At 59.3% G+C, this 18,734-nt stretch overlaps 2 protein-coding genes and 1 long non-coding RNA gene across 33 annotated transcripts in view; 2 read left to right on the forward strand and 1 right to left on the reverse strand.

Moving 5' to 3' along the window:
* The window catches only part of Ptprs (protein tyrosine phosphatase receptor type S), a 76,161-nt gene extending 59,341 nt beyond the window's left edge, over positions 1–16,820 (reverse strand). For 20 of the 29 annotated variants that reach the window (XM_087201270.1, XM_087201269.1, XM_087201268.1 and 17 more), the window contains exon 1: positions 16,645–16,801. The gene's annotated coding sequence lies outside the window, so the exon portion shown is untranslated. Of the gene's footprint in view, positions 1–16,644 lie in introns of all 29 variants that reach the window. The other 9 variants (XM_021245101.2, XM_087201275.1, XM_087201277.1 and 6 more) reach the window with 2 other exon arrangements.
* On the forward strand, positions 993–5,686 carry LOC110345933 (uncharacterized). 3 transcript variants are annotated; one of them, XM_087201284.1, is made up of 5 exons: positions 993–1,284; positions 2,878–2,976; positions 3,350–3,542; positions 4,913–5,470; positions 5,572–5,686. In XM_087201284.1, the coding sequence occupies exons 1-4, from the start codon at positions 1,106–1,108 to the stop codon at positions 5,417–5,419; spliced, it is 978 nt and encodes a 325-aa protein (XP_087057410.1). In that variant the 5' UTR covers positions 993–1,105; the 3' UTR covers positions 5,420–5,470; positions 5,572–5,686. The 3 variants fall into 3 exon arrangements, 2 of the variants coding, with proteins under 2 accessions (XP_087057410.1, XP_087057409.1); XM_087201283.1 differs by having other exon boundaries at positions 1,000–1,284; positions 3,101–3,542; XR_015447427.1 differs by having other exon boundaries at positions 1,171–1,284; positions 2,878–3,542; positions 4,262–5,470.
* LOC147821201 (uncharacterized) lies at positions 5,837–11,834 on the forward strand. The gene is made up of 2 exons (XR_015447431.1): positions 5,837–6,159; positions 6,372–11,834. It is a non-coding gene; the product is annotated as an uncharacterized LOC147821201 (long non-coding RNA).
* Positions 16,821–18,734: the final 1,914 nt, after the last annotated feature.

Here is an 18,734-nt window from a genome sequence, read left to right on the forward strand (position 1 = left end):
ATGACAACTGTTTTAGGAAGTGTAGATAGAAAGCACTTCTATCATCCAAGAAAGTTGTGCTGGTGTGGAGCAGGAACCAGACCCAAATAAGCTCAGGGCCAAAGCTGGCCCTCCACTTGCTTTTGTCAATAAAGTTTTATTAGCACACAGCCGCACACACTGCGTTATACACCATCCATGGCACGGAGCACAGGAGGATCAGCCAGCTGGCCAAGTTGGCCACATTCACTAACTGGTACTTTTCAGCAAAAGTCTAGCTAGGTGTGGCAGCACACGCCTGTGATCCCAGCTACTTGGGAGGCTGAGGCAGGAGGATCACAAGTGTGAGCCCAGCCTGGGCAACTTGGAGACCTAGTAGGACCCTGTATCAAAATAAAAAAGGCTGGGCAGAGAGCTCAATGTGAAGGGCCTGGGTTCCATCCTCAGTGCCACAAATAAGGAGAGAGGAGGAGGGGCTGTTACCCTCCTTCCAGTGGTCCTGGGGCCCCACGATGCCACCCCATATGTGATCAGCTTCAAACATTTTGCTTAAGCCAACGGGCCAGAAATGGGGCCTCTCTGATTATGCACCAAGGCCCTGGTGATCATGTCATCCCAGAGGTTGCCACGGCAGTGTCCCTGGCCCCTGGGACTCCAAGCCGTCCATCAGGGACCCAGAACCACACGCTGAGTGGCCGGATGAAGAAGCCAGGGAAGCAGCACCAGCCCCAGGGAAGTGGGGGACATCCTTCGTGGGCCGGGCTGGGCAGCAGGGAATAGGGCAGGGCGGGCAGGGGAGGGGCTCCACAGGCTGCGGAGAGGGATTATATATTCATCAGAATCTTAAACAAAAGCCCTGCAGCCGCCTGTCAGCCGCGCTATGGCTTTTATGGTAATCAGCGATGAATTACCCACAATGCCTGGCCAAGCGCAAGTGGTTCTTGGCCCGGATCCTAAACTAATTTTTGGATGTTTGTGTGTATATAATTTTGCTCACTCCCTCCCGCTCCTTTCCTTCATTAATGGGAACAGGGAAGCAGGGGGAGACACAAGCAGAAGGAACCCTGAGTGTACAGTGGGGTGCAGCCCTCATCAAGACCCCTGGCACTCAGGCCTACATGGCTCCATGCCCTGGGAGCAGAGTGAGGAGAGGGAGAGGGGAGAGTGGAGGCTGGAGGCTGGAGGCTGGAGGCTGGAGGCTGGAGGCTGGAGGCTGGAGGCTGGAGGCTGGAGGCTGGAGGCTGGAAATCACCAAAAGCCACAACTACTGAAGTCAGGTCTCTGCCATGTGCTGGGTGACCTTAGGTAAGTGCCTTAACCTCTCTGGGCTCAGTATCTTCTATAAACCAAGCTTTCCAAGTCCCAACCCATGTGTGCAGCCAGGGCCACTTGCCTGAGCCAGCTCTCAATCCCTCTGCACTCCTCCTGCCCAACACTGTGTACTAGGCTCTGTCCTACCCCAGGGCCTTTGCACAGCCATTGTTGCCACCTAGAACACCTGTCTTGACTCTGTAGCATTCCACATCACCTACCCTGTCCTTGGTGTACAACAGGCCCTTCATAAATATTTAACCTATTCATTCATTATTTTCTTGCAGCCTGCCCTTCCCTCGGTCTCTTCCCTCTTTTCTGGAATAGAACCCAGAGCCTTGCACATGCTAGACAAGCGCTCACCCTGAGCCACCCAGGCTGGCCTCGAACTTGAGGTGATCCTCCTGCCTCAGCCTCCCAAGTGCTGGGCTTCCAGGTGTGCTCCTCCACGCCCAGCCCCTTTTTAAAGCAGGGTTTTGCTAAGTTGCTCACGCTGGCCTCAAATGCACACTCCTCCTGCCTCAGCCTCCTAAGGGGTGAAGACAAGCGAGCAGCACCACACGCCAAGGGGAGCATTTTCCATCCGTCTCCTCCCTACTCTGTTCCCAGCACCAGATCAGGGCTGGGCACGCAGGAGGGGCTCAATAAATTCCCATCTCTGGCTCTCTAGACTCCCCAGCAGGGTCTTGGGTCCAAAGAGGGCAGAATGACTATTTTCTAAACATGGGGACACTTTTCCTGCCAGCCTTCCTCTGGGTGGAGGCTGGAACCAGCGCTGTGGGAAAGTCACGGCAGAGATGGAGAGGAAAAACCTTCCTCTCCTTGCAGAGCATTCTGGGGGTGCCAAGGCTCACTTACTGGGGGGGGGGGCCCGAGGCTGCAGATTCTCTGTGCCTGGTGCTAAAGTGTGCGACCCACACCTGGCCATGTGTAGTGTGCCAAAGCTGCCCCGGGGCTCACGTCACAGGAAGGCAAAGGACACACACAGGCAGGTTAGCAGGGAGAGACTATATATCTGGTGGAATAGTATGCAGCCCCAAAAAAGGAGCTCCCAGTTTTTTATGTCCCTATAGTGTGACAGTGCTCAGCACAGAGCCATGGGCAGAGGATGTTCCGGGAAAGGGGGAGGAGGTCAACAGATCTGTATTTCCTAATGCCAAAGCAATAATAGCAATATAAGAATATTTGCTAATAGTTACAGGTCAGGCTCTGTGTAGTGGGCACAGACATCACTCAGGGCGAAGGCTCTGGGGCAGTCGAGGCAGAGGCGCAGGAGCCCGGGTGTGGAGACACAAGGTGGCCGGCTGGGGGAATGGTCCCCGACACCCAGTGCCAGAAGAGGGCAGACCTGGAGGAGCCCGCGGCCGGTGACGGGCCAGGGGTGTCTCTGTCACCTCAGTGACACCTGTCCTGCATGAGGCGCAGGATCTAAGACCTGAGCAAGCCTCTTCCCTTCTGTGAACCTCAGTTTCCCCACCAGTAAAGCAGGGTCACCCCCTCCTCAGCTCGGGAAAACCTGGGCTGTGGAGTCAATGGAGTGAGCTCCTCAATCTCTCTTGGGTTTTGTTTTTCATCATCTGTTAACAGTTCCGAGCTGGAGTCCCTGCATCAAGCCGTTCCTGAAGCCAGCGTCCTTGAATATGTTTCCTTCAGCTATGAGAGCCAGCTCCCCTGCTTTTCACTAAGGTCAGTTTGATTTGGGTTTCTCCACCTTTCGAGCTGAGGACCTACAGCGCTTCCTTAGTAGCTGGGATGAGGAGCCGAGGGGCTTCAGAAAAGACCAAACCTCTGGGTCTCGGGCCTTTTTCAGTGCCATTAGCAGAAAGCAACACGCACGCGCCATCTCTCCCACCTGGTCCCGGGAGCGGTGCCCACCTACTGCGAGATTCCCCCCCCCGGCCACTGGCTCAAGACCGATCGGCACGGTCCATCTGAGCAGCACCCACCGTGCGCTGGCCCAGCGCTGGACAAAGGAGGCATCGATGTCACCCGGGGCTCACGGAGACCCAGCAGAAAGCCCTGGCCACGCCCGGAACACCCGGCCCTGCTCTCCACCCAGGCAACTCCTGTTGGCCAGCACTCCCCAGACCAGCGCCACCTCCTCTAAGACGCCTCCTCTGCCTCCCCTCCCCCAGGCGGTTCTGGGGGCTTCTGTCTTTCCTTGCGTTCAAGACGCACCAGGATCCGAAGCATCAACCACAAGGAACGAACAACACCCCGATTACACCACCGTAACACGAGACTTTGTTCAGGTGAAGGAGCCTTTTCTGTACTTTTCCTGTACTAGGTAGGGTTGAACTCAGGGCCTCTGCACTGAGCTCCAGGCCCGGCCCTTTGAATTTGGAGTCAGGATCTCGCTAAATTGCTAAGCTGCCTGGGCTGAGCTGGAATTTGCGGTCCTCCTGCCTCAGCCTCCCAGAGTGCAGGGATGACAGGTGTGTGCTACCGTGCCTGGCTTTTTTCTACTTCTTCCAACTCAGATTTCTAAACACATTTCTCCTGAGCTTCCTAACAAGAGGGAATTGTTAAGGAAGATCCCCAGCCCGTGTTTTCTGTGTTCCAGGGCCAGCTTTTCCAAGTCACCTTTTGCCCCAGAGTTCTGCCCACAGCACTGTTCCCCATTATGGGGGGTGGGGTGGGGTGGGTGATGGTTGATGTTGTCTCCCCTGGGTACCAGGATTTTCCTCCCAGGTGCTCTGAGGGATCCACGGAGCTCCTCTTTAGCCTCACACAGTCCAGCAACGTTTGCTGACTGACACTCTGTGAGCCACACCTCCCTAGCTCCGTCCTACCCCAGGGCCTTTGGACAGCTGGGCTCTCTGGCTGGAACCCTGCTCCATACATTCACTGGGCTCCTCCTCACCTGCATGTGCGTGTCCCTCCACTGTCACCTCTGCTGTGACCTTGTCCCACAGCCTCTCAATGACAACACTCACCCCTCACTCCGAGTCCCCTTTCTCACGGTTTTCAGGGTTCCCGCCCCTGGTTGCTCACTGACCACAGGACTGTCCCCGCCAAGTCCCAGCACAGCGCCCGGCGAGGACCTGAGCATGAACCCCCTCCCCGGTGACCCAGGGCACTGCTCCGGGCTGGTGGCCGTGAGCCAAGTGGCTGCTCCCGGGGGCTGGTGGCAGAAGTGCCCTCGCCCACTCTGGCCCAGCCCTTCCTGTCCCCATCTGTGCCCTCGCCGCAGCCTCTGCCACCGGCAGCTGGCACCTGCTGCAGGGACGGAAGCAGGGGTGGCCACCTCGGGGCCTGAGTGTCTGGTGCTGGACCTCGAAGCCCCACGGGATGCTCAGACTCCACCCTGAGGAGGGGCTGGCGTGGGGCACCCGATGGCTTTACCCCCCCAGGACTGCGGTGGACCACAGGGCCTTTGAACTGGCCCTTTTTATTTTTTGAGGGTCTCACTAAGTCACTAAAGTTGCACAGGCTGAGCTCCAACATGGTGATCTTCCTGCCTCAGCCTCCGAGTGCTGGATGACAGGCGTGCACCATCACCCAGCTCCGATAACTACTTCGAAAATAACCACCTTTTAACCACAGCCCTGCTCAGTGCTACCATGCTGGGCCCTCTTAAGGGTGGGAGGAGGTCAAGGTTGCCATGTTGTCCCTTCCACAGGTGGGGAAACTGAGGCCCAGAGAGGCAAAGCACAGAAACAGGGACAGCACCAGCACCAGCACCAGGGTTCAGGCTCTGGACATGTGGGACAAGAATTCACCTTCCAGGGCTTCCCAGGGTGATGGCCCGGACTCCTCAGCCCACACCAGAGCCCTGGTGGCCACGGGGATAAGCAGCTGCCCCGCGGGGCTGAAACGTAGCCAGCGATGCTCCTGCGAGGGGAGGCCCCGCGTCACGCGTGGGCGGCAGAGCCGGAACTCGGGGCACAGCTATTTCTGGAGGCCGAGGCGAGAAAGTGGGGGCGGCGGAAGAGCCTCACAGGAACGGGGAGGCTGGGGGCCCCGGCGGGGGGCTCAGGGCCTGGTGTCCTCTGTGGGAATGGAGAGCCGGGTGCAGAACCCCGAGCCCCTGTGGGCGCCAGAGGAGGAGCCAGGCAGGGATGCTGTCCCCAACAGGCGACAAGACGCCCGGACAGACTGGCCGGGCCCTGGGGCAAAGCCAAGCTAGGACCTGGAAATGTGGAGCCGGGTGGACGGCTGGGCTGCAGATTTAAATACGGTCAGAATCATGGCCTGGAGAAGCCGGGGTGGGTGGGTGGGTGGGTGGGTGGGTGTGTGTGTGTGTGTGTGTGTGTGTGTGTGGCACTTGTGTGATTCCAGCACTCGGAAGCAGGAAGATCAGCACGAGGCCAAGGCCAACCTGAGTTACACAGTGAGACCCTGCCTGTCTCAAAAAAAAGAAAAGAAAAAGACCTGGAGAAGGGCAAGGAGGGAGTTGTGTCCACATCGGCATTGCAGATCAATCAAACAACCTGTGCAAAGGCCCTGGGGCGGCATAGAGCCTGGCATGGTGCATGGGCAATAAGGATCCCATGTGGCTGGAGCAGAGAGCACAAGAGGGAGGGAGGGAAGAGAGGTGGGGAGGGGATGGGTGGGCTGTGCAGGCCCCCATGGGCTGCCGGGAGGACTTGGGCTTTGGCCCCAGGGAGGTGGGAGCCCTAGAAGGCTCTGTGTGGCAGGGACGCACTGCTTGCTCTCGAGTCCCTGCTGCAGGAGGTGGATGGTCCAGGAGCCAGACCTGATGGTGAGGCAGAGCCAAAGGCAGTGACCAGCAGGGAGAGGGAGGAGGCTCCTGAGAGCAAACAGCCACATCTCCGAGAGCACTGTGTCCTGGGGTTCATGTGTGACCACCCTGAAGACCAAGTTGGCCTGCAAGTGCCAGAAAAGGCACAGAAGAGGAGCCCCCAGGTAACCCCGCAGGGCTATTTTGCCCCTATCAGCAGGGCCCAGGCTCTTTATATCTCCTTCATTCTCCAGTGTTAGCCATAACGCCTGCCTCAGGGTCCAATACAGCTGCCTGAGCAACTGCCATCACTTCCACATTCCCGGTGGGAGGTGAAAGAACCATGCACCACCTCTCTTTAAAGACATTTCCAGGAAATCCTGTTCATTTATTCCAGAATGATTCAGATGGTGCCGACAGCTGCAAAGGATACCAGGAAATGTCTTCCTTCCTCTCCCTGGTGACCATGTGTCCAGATAAAAATTGTAGAGTCCAATTGTTATAGAGCATGGGACATGAAGGGCTGTTGGGAGACCCCACCAGAAACGGGTGACCTCGGGGCCACATCTTAGATTTCAAGCCAGCACATCTGAGAAACTCTGCCCCAACTGTGACGGCTTTCACGGATCCCCAGGGTGCAGGCCTGGCTCAGCTAAGCCCAAGGTTCAGGTCAGTGCCCACAGGCTGGGCCCCCTGCAGCCCCCTATCCTGCCTCACCCCTGCCTGTCGAGGACCCAGGGCAATTCATCTCCTTCTCCTCCATAAACAACTGTCAGGGAAAATAAATAGTTTTTAATAGGCTCATTAATTGAATTCAGGAAGAAATCTCCTCTCCCCAGCTGAGCGGGAGGAACTGGGCAGAGATGGAGAATCTTAATGGCCAGAGGCAGCGGGCACCCCAGGCCCCTCTGCCCACCGTGCTGTGCCCCAGCCCCGCCAGTTCTGTCCCGGCTGCGAAGGGCCACAGCCTTACACTGGGCAGCAGGGATGGAAAAGGATTTAATATCATTCTTTTTTCTTGCAATACTGGGGGTGGAACTGAGGGCCTCTGCATTGAGCTCCATCTTGACCCTTCTTATTTTTTATTTTAGACAAGTATCCTTAAATTGTCCAGCCTGGACTAGAACTTGAGATCCTCCCGTCTCAGCCTCCCAAGTGCTCAGATGACAGGCCTGCACCACTGCACCCAGCTGAAATCTGTGTTCTTTTTCTTTTTTTTTTTGGTACTGGGGATCAAACTCAGGATCTTGCACTTATCTGTGTTGAGGGTCAAATTCAACCTTGAGAAAGACCAGCTGGTTCTGGCTGAGTCTTCCACTTGTCTCACTCTGCACTGAGCTCTTTCTGGGGTCCCAGCCCCTCTGGGCTCCCCCAGAGGCCAGAAATGGCACGGGCCGACTCTGGGCCCCTCACCTCCAGCACCTGTCCACAGGCCCGCCCCCCCCGGCTTGTGTGCTCCCCATTCCGTCCATCGTGGCTCTGCACACAGCTCAGAGGGCGCTCAAGGCCCAGAGAGGGCGAGCATGCGCCCGAGGCCACACAGCATCTCCGCTCTGGGGCTGCTTTCCGGCCCCTGCCCAAGGGCGGGGAGAGATGAGCAGCAGTGTGGCCCCTTCCTGCGATGCCGCCTCTGCCCCGTTGTCAGGGTGGGATGCGGGCACCAGCCTCCAGGAGCCCAAGGAGGGCGTCCCCCATCACCGCCCGCCGCATGGCTGACGGGGCCACCCAGGCTGGCGCAGGAGCCGGGCCTGGTGGAGAGAGTGGGTTGGAGGGGGTGACAGGAGCTGGGCACGGCCTGTGATCCCGGCACTCCAGGAGGCTGAGGCAGGAGGGCCATGAGATGGAGCCCAGCCTGGGCAATTTAAGTGTGCGTGCCTCAGTGTGCCCATTTGCAGGACAAGGTGACGCCCAGGGCTACTCCAGGGTAGAACTGGGAAGCACAGGTGGGCTGGGCACCTGGGGCCTCACTCTCCCCTCAGGTCCGGTCCTCTGAGACTGTCTGGGGGGATCCCCAAATCCCCGAGCACCCGATAGGCATCCAGCCCCTCCCCACAGAGGCGGCAGGTGAGATTCTGCCCCACTTCACAGATGAGAAAACTGAGGCCGTGGGAAGGGAATATCGGGGTGACCCCCCAGAGCCAGTAAAAGGACTGCATCAGGAGTCCAGCCCCGGGCTTTCAGAGCCCCCAAACCCTTCCCCAGCAGGGCCAGCATCTGGGTGCCAAGGAGCAACATGAAAAGTCTGGGTCCTGGCAGCCTTTCTGTGCCCAGTTGGTTTCAGGAGGTGCAGACGGCGCTGTCACTGGAAACCACAATCAGTCCCACTTGCTAAAATCCACCAGACTGGGCTGAGGATGTAGCTCAGTGGTGCTGCACCTGCTGGCAAGGGCAAGGTCCTGAGTTCAATCCCTGGCACAAAAAAATAATAATAAAATAAAATCCACCAGACAGTTACCCACTCCCATAGTAAACTAGGCGGCAGGACCTGGATGGGCGAGGAGCCCGTGGAGATCCAAGCACCGTGACTCAGGCAGTGCACAGGGTGTGTGTGCTGCTGGCTGCCTCATTTCTCTCTCTGCCTTGGGTCTTAGGATAAATCAAGAGTTTTCAAATCACTGCGCCATTGTGCACACTGGGGCCAGGCATGCTGTGGATGTCCCGGGCACTGCAGGCTGCTGAGCCCCCATGGCTCCAGGCCAGCAGCTCCCCCAGTGTGACAGCCACCGATGTCCCCAGACACGGCCTCCCCAGGACAGAATCACCCCAGGCCGAGCAGAGCCACAGCGGCTCTGAGAAGAGGAGGAAAACAGTGGGCCCAGGACTCCACGAGGCATTTAATTTAAATCAGGCCTCTCCTGACAGCCGAGATTAATCTAATCAGAGGCGACTATCGAGCCAGACGGCGCGATCTGTTTCCCAGGGTTGCCCAGTGAGGCGTGGGACCCGAAAACCCATTTCACAGCCCAGGAAACTGAGGCTCATAGAGGCCATCAGAGGCCACGTGACTGACAAATGATAAGGAAGGGGTCAAAGCCCATGGGAGCTGGGTATGGCAGCACACGTCTGTCACCCCAGCCCTCTGGGAGGCTGAGGCAGGAGGGTTGCAAGTTCAAGCCCAGCCTGAGCAACTTAAGACTTAGAGACCCTGTTTCAAAATAAAAACTAAAATGGGGGGGCTGGGGATTTAGCTCAGTGGTTCCACTGCCTGCTTCAACACACAAGGTCCCGAGTTCCATCCCTGGTACCAAAAAACCCCCTAAAAAACAAAAAAACTAAAATGGGCTGGAGATGCAGCTCAGTGAAAGCCCTGGGTTCAACCTCAGCACTGCAAGAAAGAAAAGAAACCGCTCAAGAGCTGGGCGTTCATCCCATGCATCTCTACGGTGTTGTAGGGAATGGAAAGACGCACAAGTGTAAAGCAGGGCAGTTTCACGTGGGCCTGGATTTCTGGTTTTCCTTGGAAAACCAGGCTGATCCGGTTCTGGCGGCCACAGGGAGCCCCGGGCCACGTCTTCCGCCTCAGCGCCCCTCAGGCCCTGACTCCCGCTCCCGGGCCTTCCTCGCCCTCTCTGGCCCCTCTGGGGCCGTCCTGGCAGCGGGGACTTTGACAGCGGCCCTCTGCCCACTGAAGAAAGCCCTGCTCCCAGCCCCTCAGCATGCCCAACAGGCTTTCCTCTGCCACACTGCTCAGCGACACTGCCCTGCGTTTATCTCCCCTGCTCGGCCACTCTGCCTCAGCAGCAGACCAGGCCCGCGGCTTCACTGCTGCAGCCCCGATGTCAGTTTTGTCTTCAGTTTATAGAGAAAGGAAAGGACGGAGGGACGAGGGAGGGGACTCAACCACCCTTCTGCCACCAGGGAGACAGCACTTCGCCCGCTTCTCAATGGTCTCTACGAGGAGGGAGATGCTGTCACAGGCCCTGTGGACAGATCGGGAAACTGAGGCACAGAGCCGCTCCATCTCGAGCCTGAGCCTCACAGCGGGGAAGCAGCTAGGCTGGGATCCAGGGTCTGGCTCCCAAATTTATAGTGTTTTTTTGCAGTACTGCGGATGGAACCCACACGGGATGTCTCCAGGCCTTTTTCTTTTTCTTTTTTTAGTACCAGGGATTGAACTCAGGACCTTGCACTTGGGAGGCAGGCGCCGAATTTTTCTTTTTCATTTTGAAACAGGGTCTCTCCAAGTCACTCAGTCTTGCTGGGCTCATCCGTGCGACCCTCCTGCATCAGCCTCCCAGACGGTGGGTATCGTTGTTTGATCTGTTGATCCGCACCAGGACCTTCCTGGCAGCGGCTTCCCAGCAGCCCCTGGCCCTGTGCAGCCCCTGCACGGGGTCTGGCAAACGCGGCAGGATGACTCAGCCGCTGGAAACTGGGGCGTTCCCCGTCGCTGGCTGCCTAATCAAGGCCGCCCCACTTCTGCGGCAGCACTGGGCCAGGCTCCTGGCGGGAGCTGAGCTGCAGGGAGCCAGGAAGGTGGGCAGGGAAGGCAGGCAGCTCGCAGAGACCCTAGGCCAAGGCTGCCCGCTCCCCAGCCCATGATGGGGCAGAGCCGGAGGTGGGGGCAATCGCGGGCCCATGAGGCGAGCCCCATTTCCAGGCTTGGAATGCAGGCAGCATTCATTGATCCATTCATGCAGTCAGCCTTTGAGGAGGAGCAGCTGCTAAAGAACTTGGGAGCCAGACCCAGCACGGTGGCACATGCCTGTCTTCTAGCACTCTGAGAGGCTGAGGCAGGAGGATCTCAAGTTCAAGCCCAGCCTGGGCAACTTAGAGAGACCCAGTCTAAAAAGTAAAAATACAGGGCCGGGGATTTAGCTCAGTGGTTCAGGCACCTGCCTCACAAGCGCAAGGTCCTGAGTTCGATCCCCGGTACCAAAAAAAAAAAAAAAAGTAAAAATACAAAGGGCAGGGATGTAGCTCAGTGTGAAGGCCTTGGGTTCAATCCCCAGTACAGGAGAAGGAAGGAAAGAAGGAAAGAAAGAAGGAAGGAAGGAAATTCAGCATCCAAAATGCTTGGGTAGACTCTCTGTGCTGTCACTTATAGGCTATGTGATTCAGGCCGATGTAGATCCTGCTCTGTGCCTACGTTTCCACTGTCCTCAAAGGAGACCCCAATGGCACCAAGTGGAAAAGGACTGAAGGTCAGTGGACTGAGGAGGCAGTAGATTTGCTCGCTTACCCGAGCTCCTCAAATGGGGCACAGACAACCAAGTAAGTTGGAGCCACTATTCCAGTCCCCCACCCCCTCATTTGCTAATCACAGGGTTAATTATACGTGACATCAAATTATACACACGCAGCCGAGTGGCCGCCCCTTCCCCAGAACCCCTGTATTTCCACCAACACTCAATTACCCACGCGACAGCCCCACAATGCAGCATCTTCCCGCCCCTCTGCAGGCTGCTGCAGCTCTGCCTGCCAGGCCCGGGCCCGACTAGGGCTCCTTGGATGGACGCAGGCTGGGACGGTCAGGTAGTAGCAACCACAGAGCACAGAGAGTTCGAGCAACCTGGCCCAGTCTGCACAGCACAGGAGGAGCTGACGACAGCTCTATGTGGGAATCCAGAGGGTTATCTCATTTCCCAGGCAAAGTCACTGTTCTGCGGACAAGGGACAGAGATGGAAGTCGCGCAGGGAGAGAGGAAGGAAGGAGAAACAGGCCCCCCCCCCAAAAGGGACCCGGTGTGATGGTGCACGCCGTCATCTCAGTACTCGGGAGGCTGAGGCAGGAGGATCACCACAAGTTTGAGGCCAGCCTGGGCTCCACAGTGAGTTCAAGGCCAGACAGAACTACATGGTGAGACCCTGTCTCAAAAAAAAAAAAAAAAGAAAGAGAAAACGCCTGGTTTTTCTACAACAGATGAATAACAAAGATAAAAATAAAATAAGATAAAAATAAAACTCAAAAGCGGCAGGGGTGACCCAGGTAGCCGAGAGCCTATCATGGGCAAAATCCACCCTTTTTCAAAAAGGGACGCCGGTGATTCACCTGGCAGCGGCCACTGAGCACAGCGTCCGTGTGACCCAGAAAACCCGCTGGAGCCCGGCTGGGTGGGGTCTGGGATTCTTTAGGGGCCCTGGAATCTTGGGGCTCCAGGACGCGGGAGGGGAGGGGAGGGGAGGGGAGATTCCACCACCCCCAGAGTAGCATGGAGCGCAGGTCCGGCCGGGCTGGCTGAGGACAGCAAGGGGACCAGCAGCACACGGAGGAGGAGGAGGAGGAGGAGGAGGAGGAAGAGGACGAAAGAAAAGAGAGGAAGGAAAAAGGAGGAGAGACAAAAATAAAGAGTGTGAGAGTCAGGCCCCGGCTGAGTCACCATTATCTGCCCGTTAATTTTCGCCTTTGCACACGCGTAAGCCGATTGATTTCTACACGTCCCCCACGCACGGCCCCCCAGCACCTCTGAAATACCAGCCAGAGACAGACAGAAATGGTGCACCAGGCTGGTTTTTCTTTTTGGCTGTGCTGGGAATGAAGCCTTCGGGTGCTAGGCGAGCCCTGGCTACCACTGAGCTACAGCCCAGCCCCGGCTGTATACCACGAGGATTGTTTTGAGTGAATTTTCTTAGCTTAAAGAAAAGGGTAGCAGTGCGTGATGGTGCACACCAGCCATCCCACTACTGAGGGAGGCTGAGGCAGGAGGGTCCCAGGCAGCTTGGTGACTTAGTGAGACCTTGTGTCAAAATAAAATTTTTAAAAAAGGGCTGGGGATGGAGCTCAGTGCTAAGGCCATGGGTCCAATTCCTAGTACTGCAAAGAAGAGGGGAGGGAGAGACAGGGGAGGGGAGAGGGAGGGGAGCCACGTACAACACTCAGTACCCTTGACCCTCGGGGTCAGGGACACCCACATGTCACCACCCCGAACCCTGTGTCTCGGTGCCCAGACTGGCCTCTCCAGGCTGTGGTTTTCAGAGCAAGGTGAGGCAGCTCCCCACCCTGAGCAGGGCATCATAGGGGGACAGGGACCTCACAGGAGCTACAGCCCCCGGGACCCAAGCCACTGGGCTCTGGAATTTGGGGCAGGGAACAGCCACCCCCAGCCCCAGCTGCCTGCCTTCCTTCCTTCCGCATCCTGCCCTGGTGGTCCCGTTACTGATTCCAGACCTCAAAGTGCCCCCTGGTGACAGGACAACACAGAGTGAATGCTGACTCCTTCTGACCCCTTCCCTTCCCCTTGGGCCCCAGCCTGCAGCGCGGGGTTCAGCAGGGAGCGTACAGCCCGGCCGGCTGTGCCCCAGGCCTTTGTTCCGGGCCAGGCCAGGGCGGGTCCCACCATCACCTCATCCCCAGGGGAGGCCGGGAGCCGCCGGGGACCCTCCAGATCCTCCACCCCGGTGTCTTTTGTCACAGGAAGGACAAGGAAGGGCGGAAGGCACAGGGTGTGCTGCTGTCTGCGATTCTTCAAGGGAGCCCATAGCGTCCAGTCCCGAGCCCGCAGGGGACCCCAAGAAAGGACCCAGCTACACCCCCAACCCCATGCCCGATCCCAGTCTTCCTGGCTCCCATCGATGCCACAGACACAGCCTGATGGGGTGGGGGAAGCAGGAACCGCTCTCTGCCGAAAACATCAAGCTTCATCAATTATCCCCCAAACCCGCTGGGTTTATAAATACTCGACTTTATTTTTAGGGTTCTCTTCCTGGCTCACCCCCATCCTGAACTCTCTCTGTGCCCCTCCTTCCCCCACCTGCACCGTGGTGCCGCTAGAATGGCAGACAGGTGAATCCCGGGCCACCAGGTCCTGTCACCTCTGCCACACGTCCCGGTCCCCAACCGCACCGGCCATGACCACAGCCACACAGTCCCTGGAGTGACCGCTGAAGCCACAGGTCTCCCTGGGAAACGCTGCTCCGTGCAGACCCTGGAGGCAGGCAGGGAAACAGAGTCACATCCTGGCAAAATGCAGCTGAGTGGAGCCGGAGCTGCCTCCTCGGCCTGGCCCAAGTCTGGAGCCCCAGGCGGAATCCGGCGCTCCACGTGACCCAAAGAAGAAACCGGGTGGATGCTGACGATTCCTGATCTATCCACTTATTCTGTGACACCCCCACTAAAGGCCTGAGCCCCACGAAGCTGCCCTCAGACCCCCACGTCCCAGACCTGAGGGGAAAAGCCCCTGTCACCAAGGGGGACACAGAGGTGGCCAGAATCCTTCGGGAAGCAGGGACAAAATGAAAGCCTGCCCCCCTCCTCCAGAGGGGTTAAGAACACGACACAGGATCAAAGCCAATTCATTCTGCCCTGGCTGCAGCCGAAAGCCTGGGTCTGAATCTCCGCTTTCTCTGCAGCCGCCACACACAAGGGTCAGAGGGGCCCCGGCCACGCCAGGGTGCCCATCCCCCACATCCCACGGAGCGGGGTGCCCGCCAGGAGCCGCCCCTGGGGACCGCATCTCCTCCTCGGGATGGCCACTCAGGTCGCCAGCCTCTGTCACCCCCTGGGGTCCGATGTCATCCGCCCTGGCCAGGGTGACAAGCACAGAAAAAGCACATGAGCTCACCAGGCAGGCCGGGTCTCCTGCGACGGTGTGTTTGCCTGAGCCCAATTATACCAACTCCCAGGGCCATCGAGGATGGCGGGTGGTGGCCCCCAGAGGGCTGGGGGGAGGCTGGCACCACACAGAAGTGCACTGTCACAGTGAAGGTGCCCCCCAGGCCCGGGGGACAGGGCAGGACGAGGCTTTCCGGAGAGAAGAGGCAGCTCTGGGAGAAGGCAGGTAGAAAGAGACGCCCCGAGCGGGGCATCGCAGGAGCCCTGGGACCCCGAGGGAGCTGGAGCCCCAGGACCCAAGCCACTGGGCTCTGGGATTCGGGGGTGGGGAACAGCCACCCCCAGCCCCAGCTGCCTGCCTTTCTTCGCCAAAGTATCAGCTGGCACGGGAGGAGAGAGAAAAGAGGGACAGAAGGCACCGAGGCTGGCAGGGGGAGGGGGCACAAAGGAAGGGACCCTGCGAGGGGGAGGGGTGACACCAAACGGTGGTGGCTGAGTCCCTCGGCCATCAATAAAAGCTCCAAGCTCTGGCGGCGGCAGCTGGTGTCAGAAGTGCAGGCGCAGGCGGGCAGCAGAAGGCGGCACCGTGGGGGGACAGGGCACCCCAAACAGGGAAGGGTCCTGCACCCCTCACCCCAGGGACAGCAGCGATGGGAACATCAAAGAGCTGGAATCTAAAACGCCAAAGTGCAGGGGAGGCGGAAGGGGATCCAGAGCAGGTGGGTCCCTCGTCCTTGGAACCCTGGAGGACCCTGTAGGTTTGTCCAGGTTCTCAGAGCCCACAGGGCTCGGCAGGGGCACCCCGGTCTCCGAGGCCCCTTTACAGCTGCACTGCCCACGCTGAGGTTTTTCCTGGTGGGGGTGAGATGCTCAGAATGGGGACCCCCTAGACTGAGACAGGGTGGCATGGGAATCCCGGCTGAGCCAGGAGAGGGAGGTGCACCCAGAAGGGGTGCAGAAGAGGGGCTTCATTAGGGAGCCCCTGAATTTGACGAAGGGCTGTAGAAAGCGGGGTGTTCTCCAATGCTGCAGATTCAGGGGCCTGCGAAAGGAGGGTCTGAGGCGAGGAACTGGTGAGAAAGGAAGGCCTAGATTTCGGGGGGGTGTGTCTTTAAAAGAGACTGGCTTCTGGTGGTAGTAGTGGGGTTCCCCGATTTGAGAATTTTGGAAAGGAAGCAGATCAACGGGGGTCCCCACATTTGGGGAAGAGATTGGTGGGGAAAGTGCACCGGCTTTGAGAAAGGGGAGGTGGCGGTGGGGGCATCCTAAATTTTGGAGATTCCCACAAAGATCGGGGAACTTGGCCAAAGCCGCGCACCTAGGATGCGGGCGCAGCGAGCCCAAGGGGGGGTCCCCTCCCAGAGTGGCCCCAGCCCCTGCAACCTGGATCCTGCCGCCCCGCCCCCTAGATGACGTCACTGCCCCTCCCCCCGGCCCCCAAGGGGGGCTTACGGGCGTGCGGAGCCGTGGGGCGGCTGCCCGTCCCTCGGGATCCCCGCGGAGCCCCCCGCGCTCGCGGAGAGGATGAGGTCGGGATGCCGGGCGCGCGCCCCCGTGCGCCCAGAGTCCCGGGAAGCTGGGGCTGAGGCTCCCGGCGCCTGGGAGGCTGGGGGGAGCTGGAGAGGAGGGGGCACCGCGGAGGTAAAAGGGTGGGGCAGGCCTGGGTGCCTGAGGGGCGCCCCCTCCCCGAAGGACGCACGGAGCCGGGGTCTCCTGGGAAGAGGACCTAGGCAGGGACCATGGCCCCGGGCTCCCCGGCTAGGGCCCACCTGAAGACCCCAGTCCCGGGCTCCACGCCGCATGCCCCCATCGAATTCCCCCCAAGGACCCGCCCGAGGACCCCTGGCAGGCGACACCGCGCGCGTTCCCACCCGCAGCCGGGGTGGTGCAGCCGCGGGGCGGCGCTGGGCAGCGTCCAACGCCGCGGGCCCGGAGCGCATGCCACCTCCCCGGGAGCCCCGGCCCGCCCGACCCCGGCCTCGCCCGCCGGCGCCCGGGCGCCCACCCCGGTGCAGCGGGCACTCGGATCGGATCACAATGGCCGGGAGCACAAAGCCGGCGCGCTGCCCGCTCCGCCGCCGAGACGCCCCCACCCCCACTCGGGCGGCTGCATTTCTTTCTTTCTTTCTTGCAATCAAATGCACGGGGTTTTTTTGCTTTTTTTTTTTTTTGCATTTACCTGCAGCAGGCTGGCTGGGCTGGGCTCCCCCGGCTCTGCCCCGCTTCACATCCTGGCTGTTGCATGGGATCCGAGCGGAGCCCCGAGCGCCAGCGGCTCGCGGCGTGCGCGCGCCGGCCGGGCTGCCGGGCGGGCGGGCGGGCGGCGGAGGACACTCACTGCGGCTCGCGCGCCCCCAACCGGTGACGTCATCCCTTCCGCCGCCGCCGCCGAGGGGCGGAGCCTGGGCGGGATCGGCCCCCCTGAGCGTCAGTGCGCAGCCGCGCAGCCGCCACGCCCCCCTCCGGCCAATGAGGAGGACCGACTTGGTCACGTGGACTAGGGATATTTAAAGGACCGCGGGAGCACGTGGGCCGCGGGGTGTTGGAGCTTCGCGGGACACGTGGGCTGCCGCGACAGCTCTAGGGGGACCCCTCCGGCCACTGCCCGAGGGGGAGCCCTCAGGGCGCTTAGTGCAAAGGCTGTGGCACTTGCAATATGCTGCTCTAAACCCTACCATGGCTCCCCAGTGCCCTTTGGACAAAAGCCAGCCTCCTCTCTGCAGCTGTGCGTTCAGACCCAGCACCTTGTTCTTGGGTCCCTGTGCTGCGACCAAGCCAGCTTCTGACATTTCCTCCAGCCTAATAGCCCTCACTCGGGGTCTGGGCCCTTGCCCTTCTGTCTGCTGAACTGTTCTTGAGATCTTTCCCTAATCATCTATGCAAGTCTGCGCTAGTGGCCAGGCCTGGGAGAAGCCCGTTCTGGCCAGGCCGCCAGCCACCCCGCGCACCCCTGTCTTCTCTGTGTTCAGTCTCTCCAGATGGGGCTCCACAGGGCCTTCAGGTGTGCCCGAGCCGTGGCAGCCGACTACCATGGGTGGACCGGGCCCAGGAGCCCAGCTGTGCCCCTTGCAACTCAGGTCTCCCTCTAGACCTGGGTTGAGGCCGCCCCTGCTTCCCAGGATCTAGATCGGGATCGTTAAGCAGTGAGGTGTGAGCCCCAGAGGACCTGGACTCTCCTTGGTGTCTGAAAATGAAGTAGAAAGAGGAGAGCGAGAGAAGGAAAACTAAGGGCAGTTTATTGCCGGGCAGAGGGCTCCAAATTGCCATGGGAGGGTGCAGATCCTGTCCGTTGGAGCCTGCGTTGAGCCTGTGGAAAGTTTGTTCCCTGAGTTACAGAATTGGGGGCCTGGGCTCAGCGTGGCCCCGGGGTGAGCGCTCGTTAGCAAGTGCTCCGCCCTGGGTTCCATCCCCAGCACTACAGAAGACAGGGAGGGAAGGGGAAGACAGGGAAGAGGGGAGAAGGGAAGCCCAAAAGAAAATACATACACTTACACATGTATTAGAATTTGGGGTGTTTTTCCTTCAAAATCGTTGATTCATTCATTCCAAGCCAAAGATGCAGATAAACCAAAAGCATTAACCCAGGGAAGAAAATGGTAAGTCGGAAGTCATAAACAGGAGAAGAGAGAGGGGAGGATGAATAATTTAACAAGGAGCCTAAATTAAGCTTGGAGTTCCATCGCGGTGGCCAGGTTCGAAGCGCGGGCCCAGGCTCCTTCCGGCTCGGCGACCCTGGCCTAGCCCGGGCGAGCTGGCCTCGGTTTTGCCGGCTAAGGGCGCGGGGCGCGGCCTGGTCTTCTGAAGCCTCCCGCGGGGCCGTCTGTGCCCAGCGCCGAGCGTGGCTCCTGCACTGTGCACTCCGTGGAAGTAGAGAGGGAAGTGTCATTGGCGGGGCCCTGCTATCTGTCCCTGGCTGCAGAAGGGATAACCGCTCCTGCCTCCGAGAGTTCTGGGGAGCAGCGAAGGGAAACGGATGTGAAATACAGTGTAGCGTGTTCCCGGGAGCATCCATTCAGCACTGTGCCGAGATGCTTTAAGTGGTTTGGACACAGAAGTAAACAAAATAGTCTAAAAAAATCACTGCAGTTAACGGTGCTGTGGAGAAGACAGACAATATCTCACTCTTATAAAAGCCTGCTATCCCTGTAGCCCACAGGGCCCTGCCTGGCCTCTCCCTGCCTCCCCTGGTCCCTCTCCGCCCCTCACTCTCTCTACTCCAGCCACGGGGCTCCATCCTGCCCCAGGGCCTTTGCACCTCTGTGCCCTCCG

Source organism: Heterocephalus glaber, unplaced genomic scaffold, assembly GCF_053883595.1.
Source record: "Heterocephalus glaber isolate CG9 unplaced genomic scaffold, H.glaber_assembly_v1.0 deba00001760, whole genome shotgun sequence".
NCBI classification, from domain to species: Eukaryota; Metazoa; Chordata; class Mammalia; order Rodentia; family Bathyergidae; genus Heterocephalus; species Heterocephalus glaber.

Excerpts from the sequence above, each read along its gene's own strand:
- LOC110345933 (XM_087201283.1), top strand. The coding sequence starts at position 1,106 with ATGCCCTGGGAGCAGAGTGAGGAGAGGGAGAGGGGAGAGTGGAGGCTG. Across the intron at positions 1,285-2,877 it reads CATGTGCTGGGTGACCTTAG|TTCCGAGCTGGAGTCCCTGC; the intron begins GTAAGTGCCTTA and ends ATCTGTTAACAG. Across the intron at positions 2,977-3,100 it reads CTCCCCTGCTTTTCACTAAG|TGCCATTAGCAGAAAGCAAC; the intron begins GTCAGTTTGATT and ends GGCCTTTTTCAG.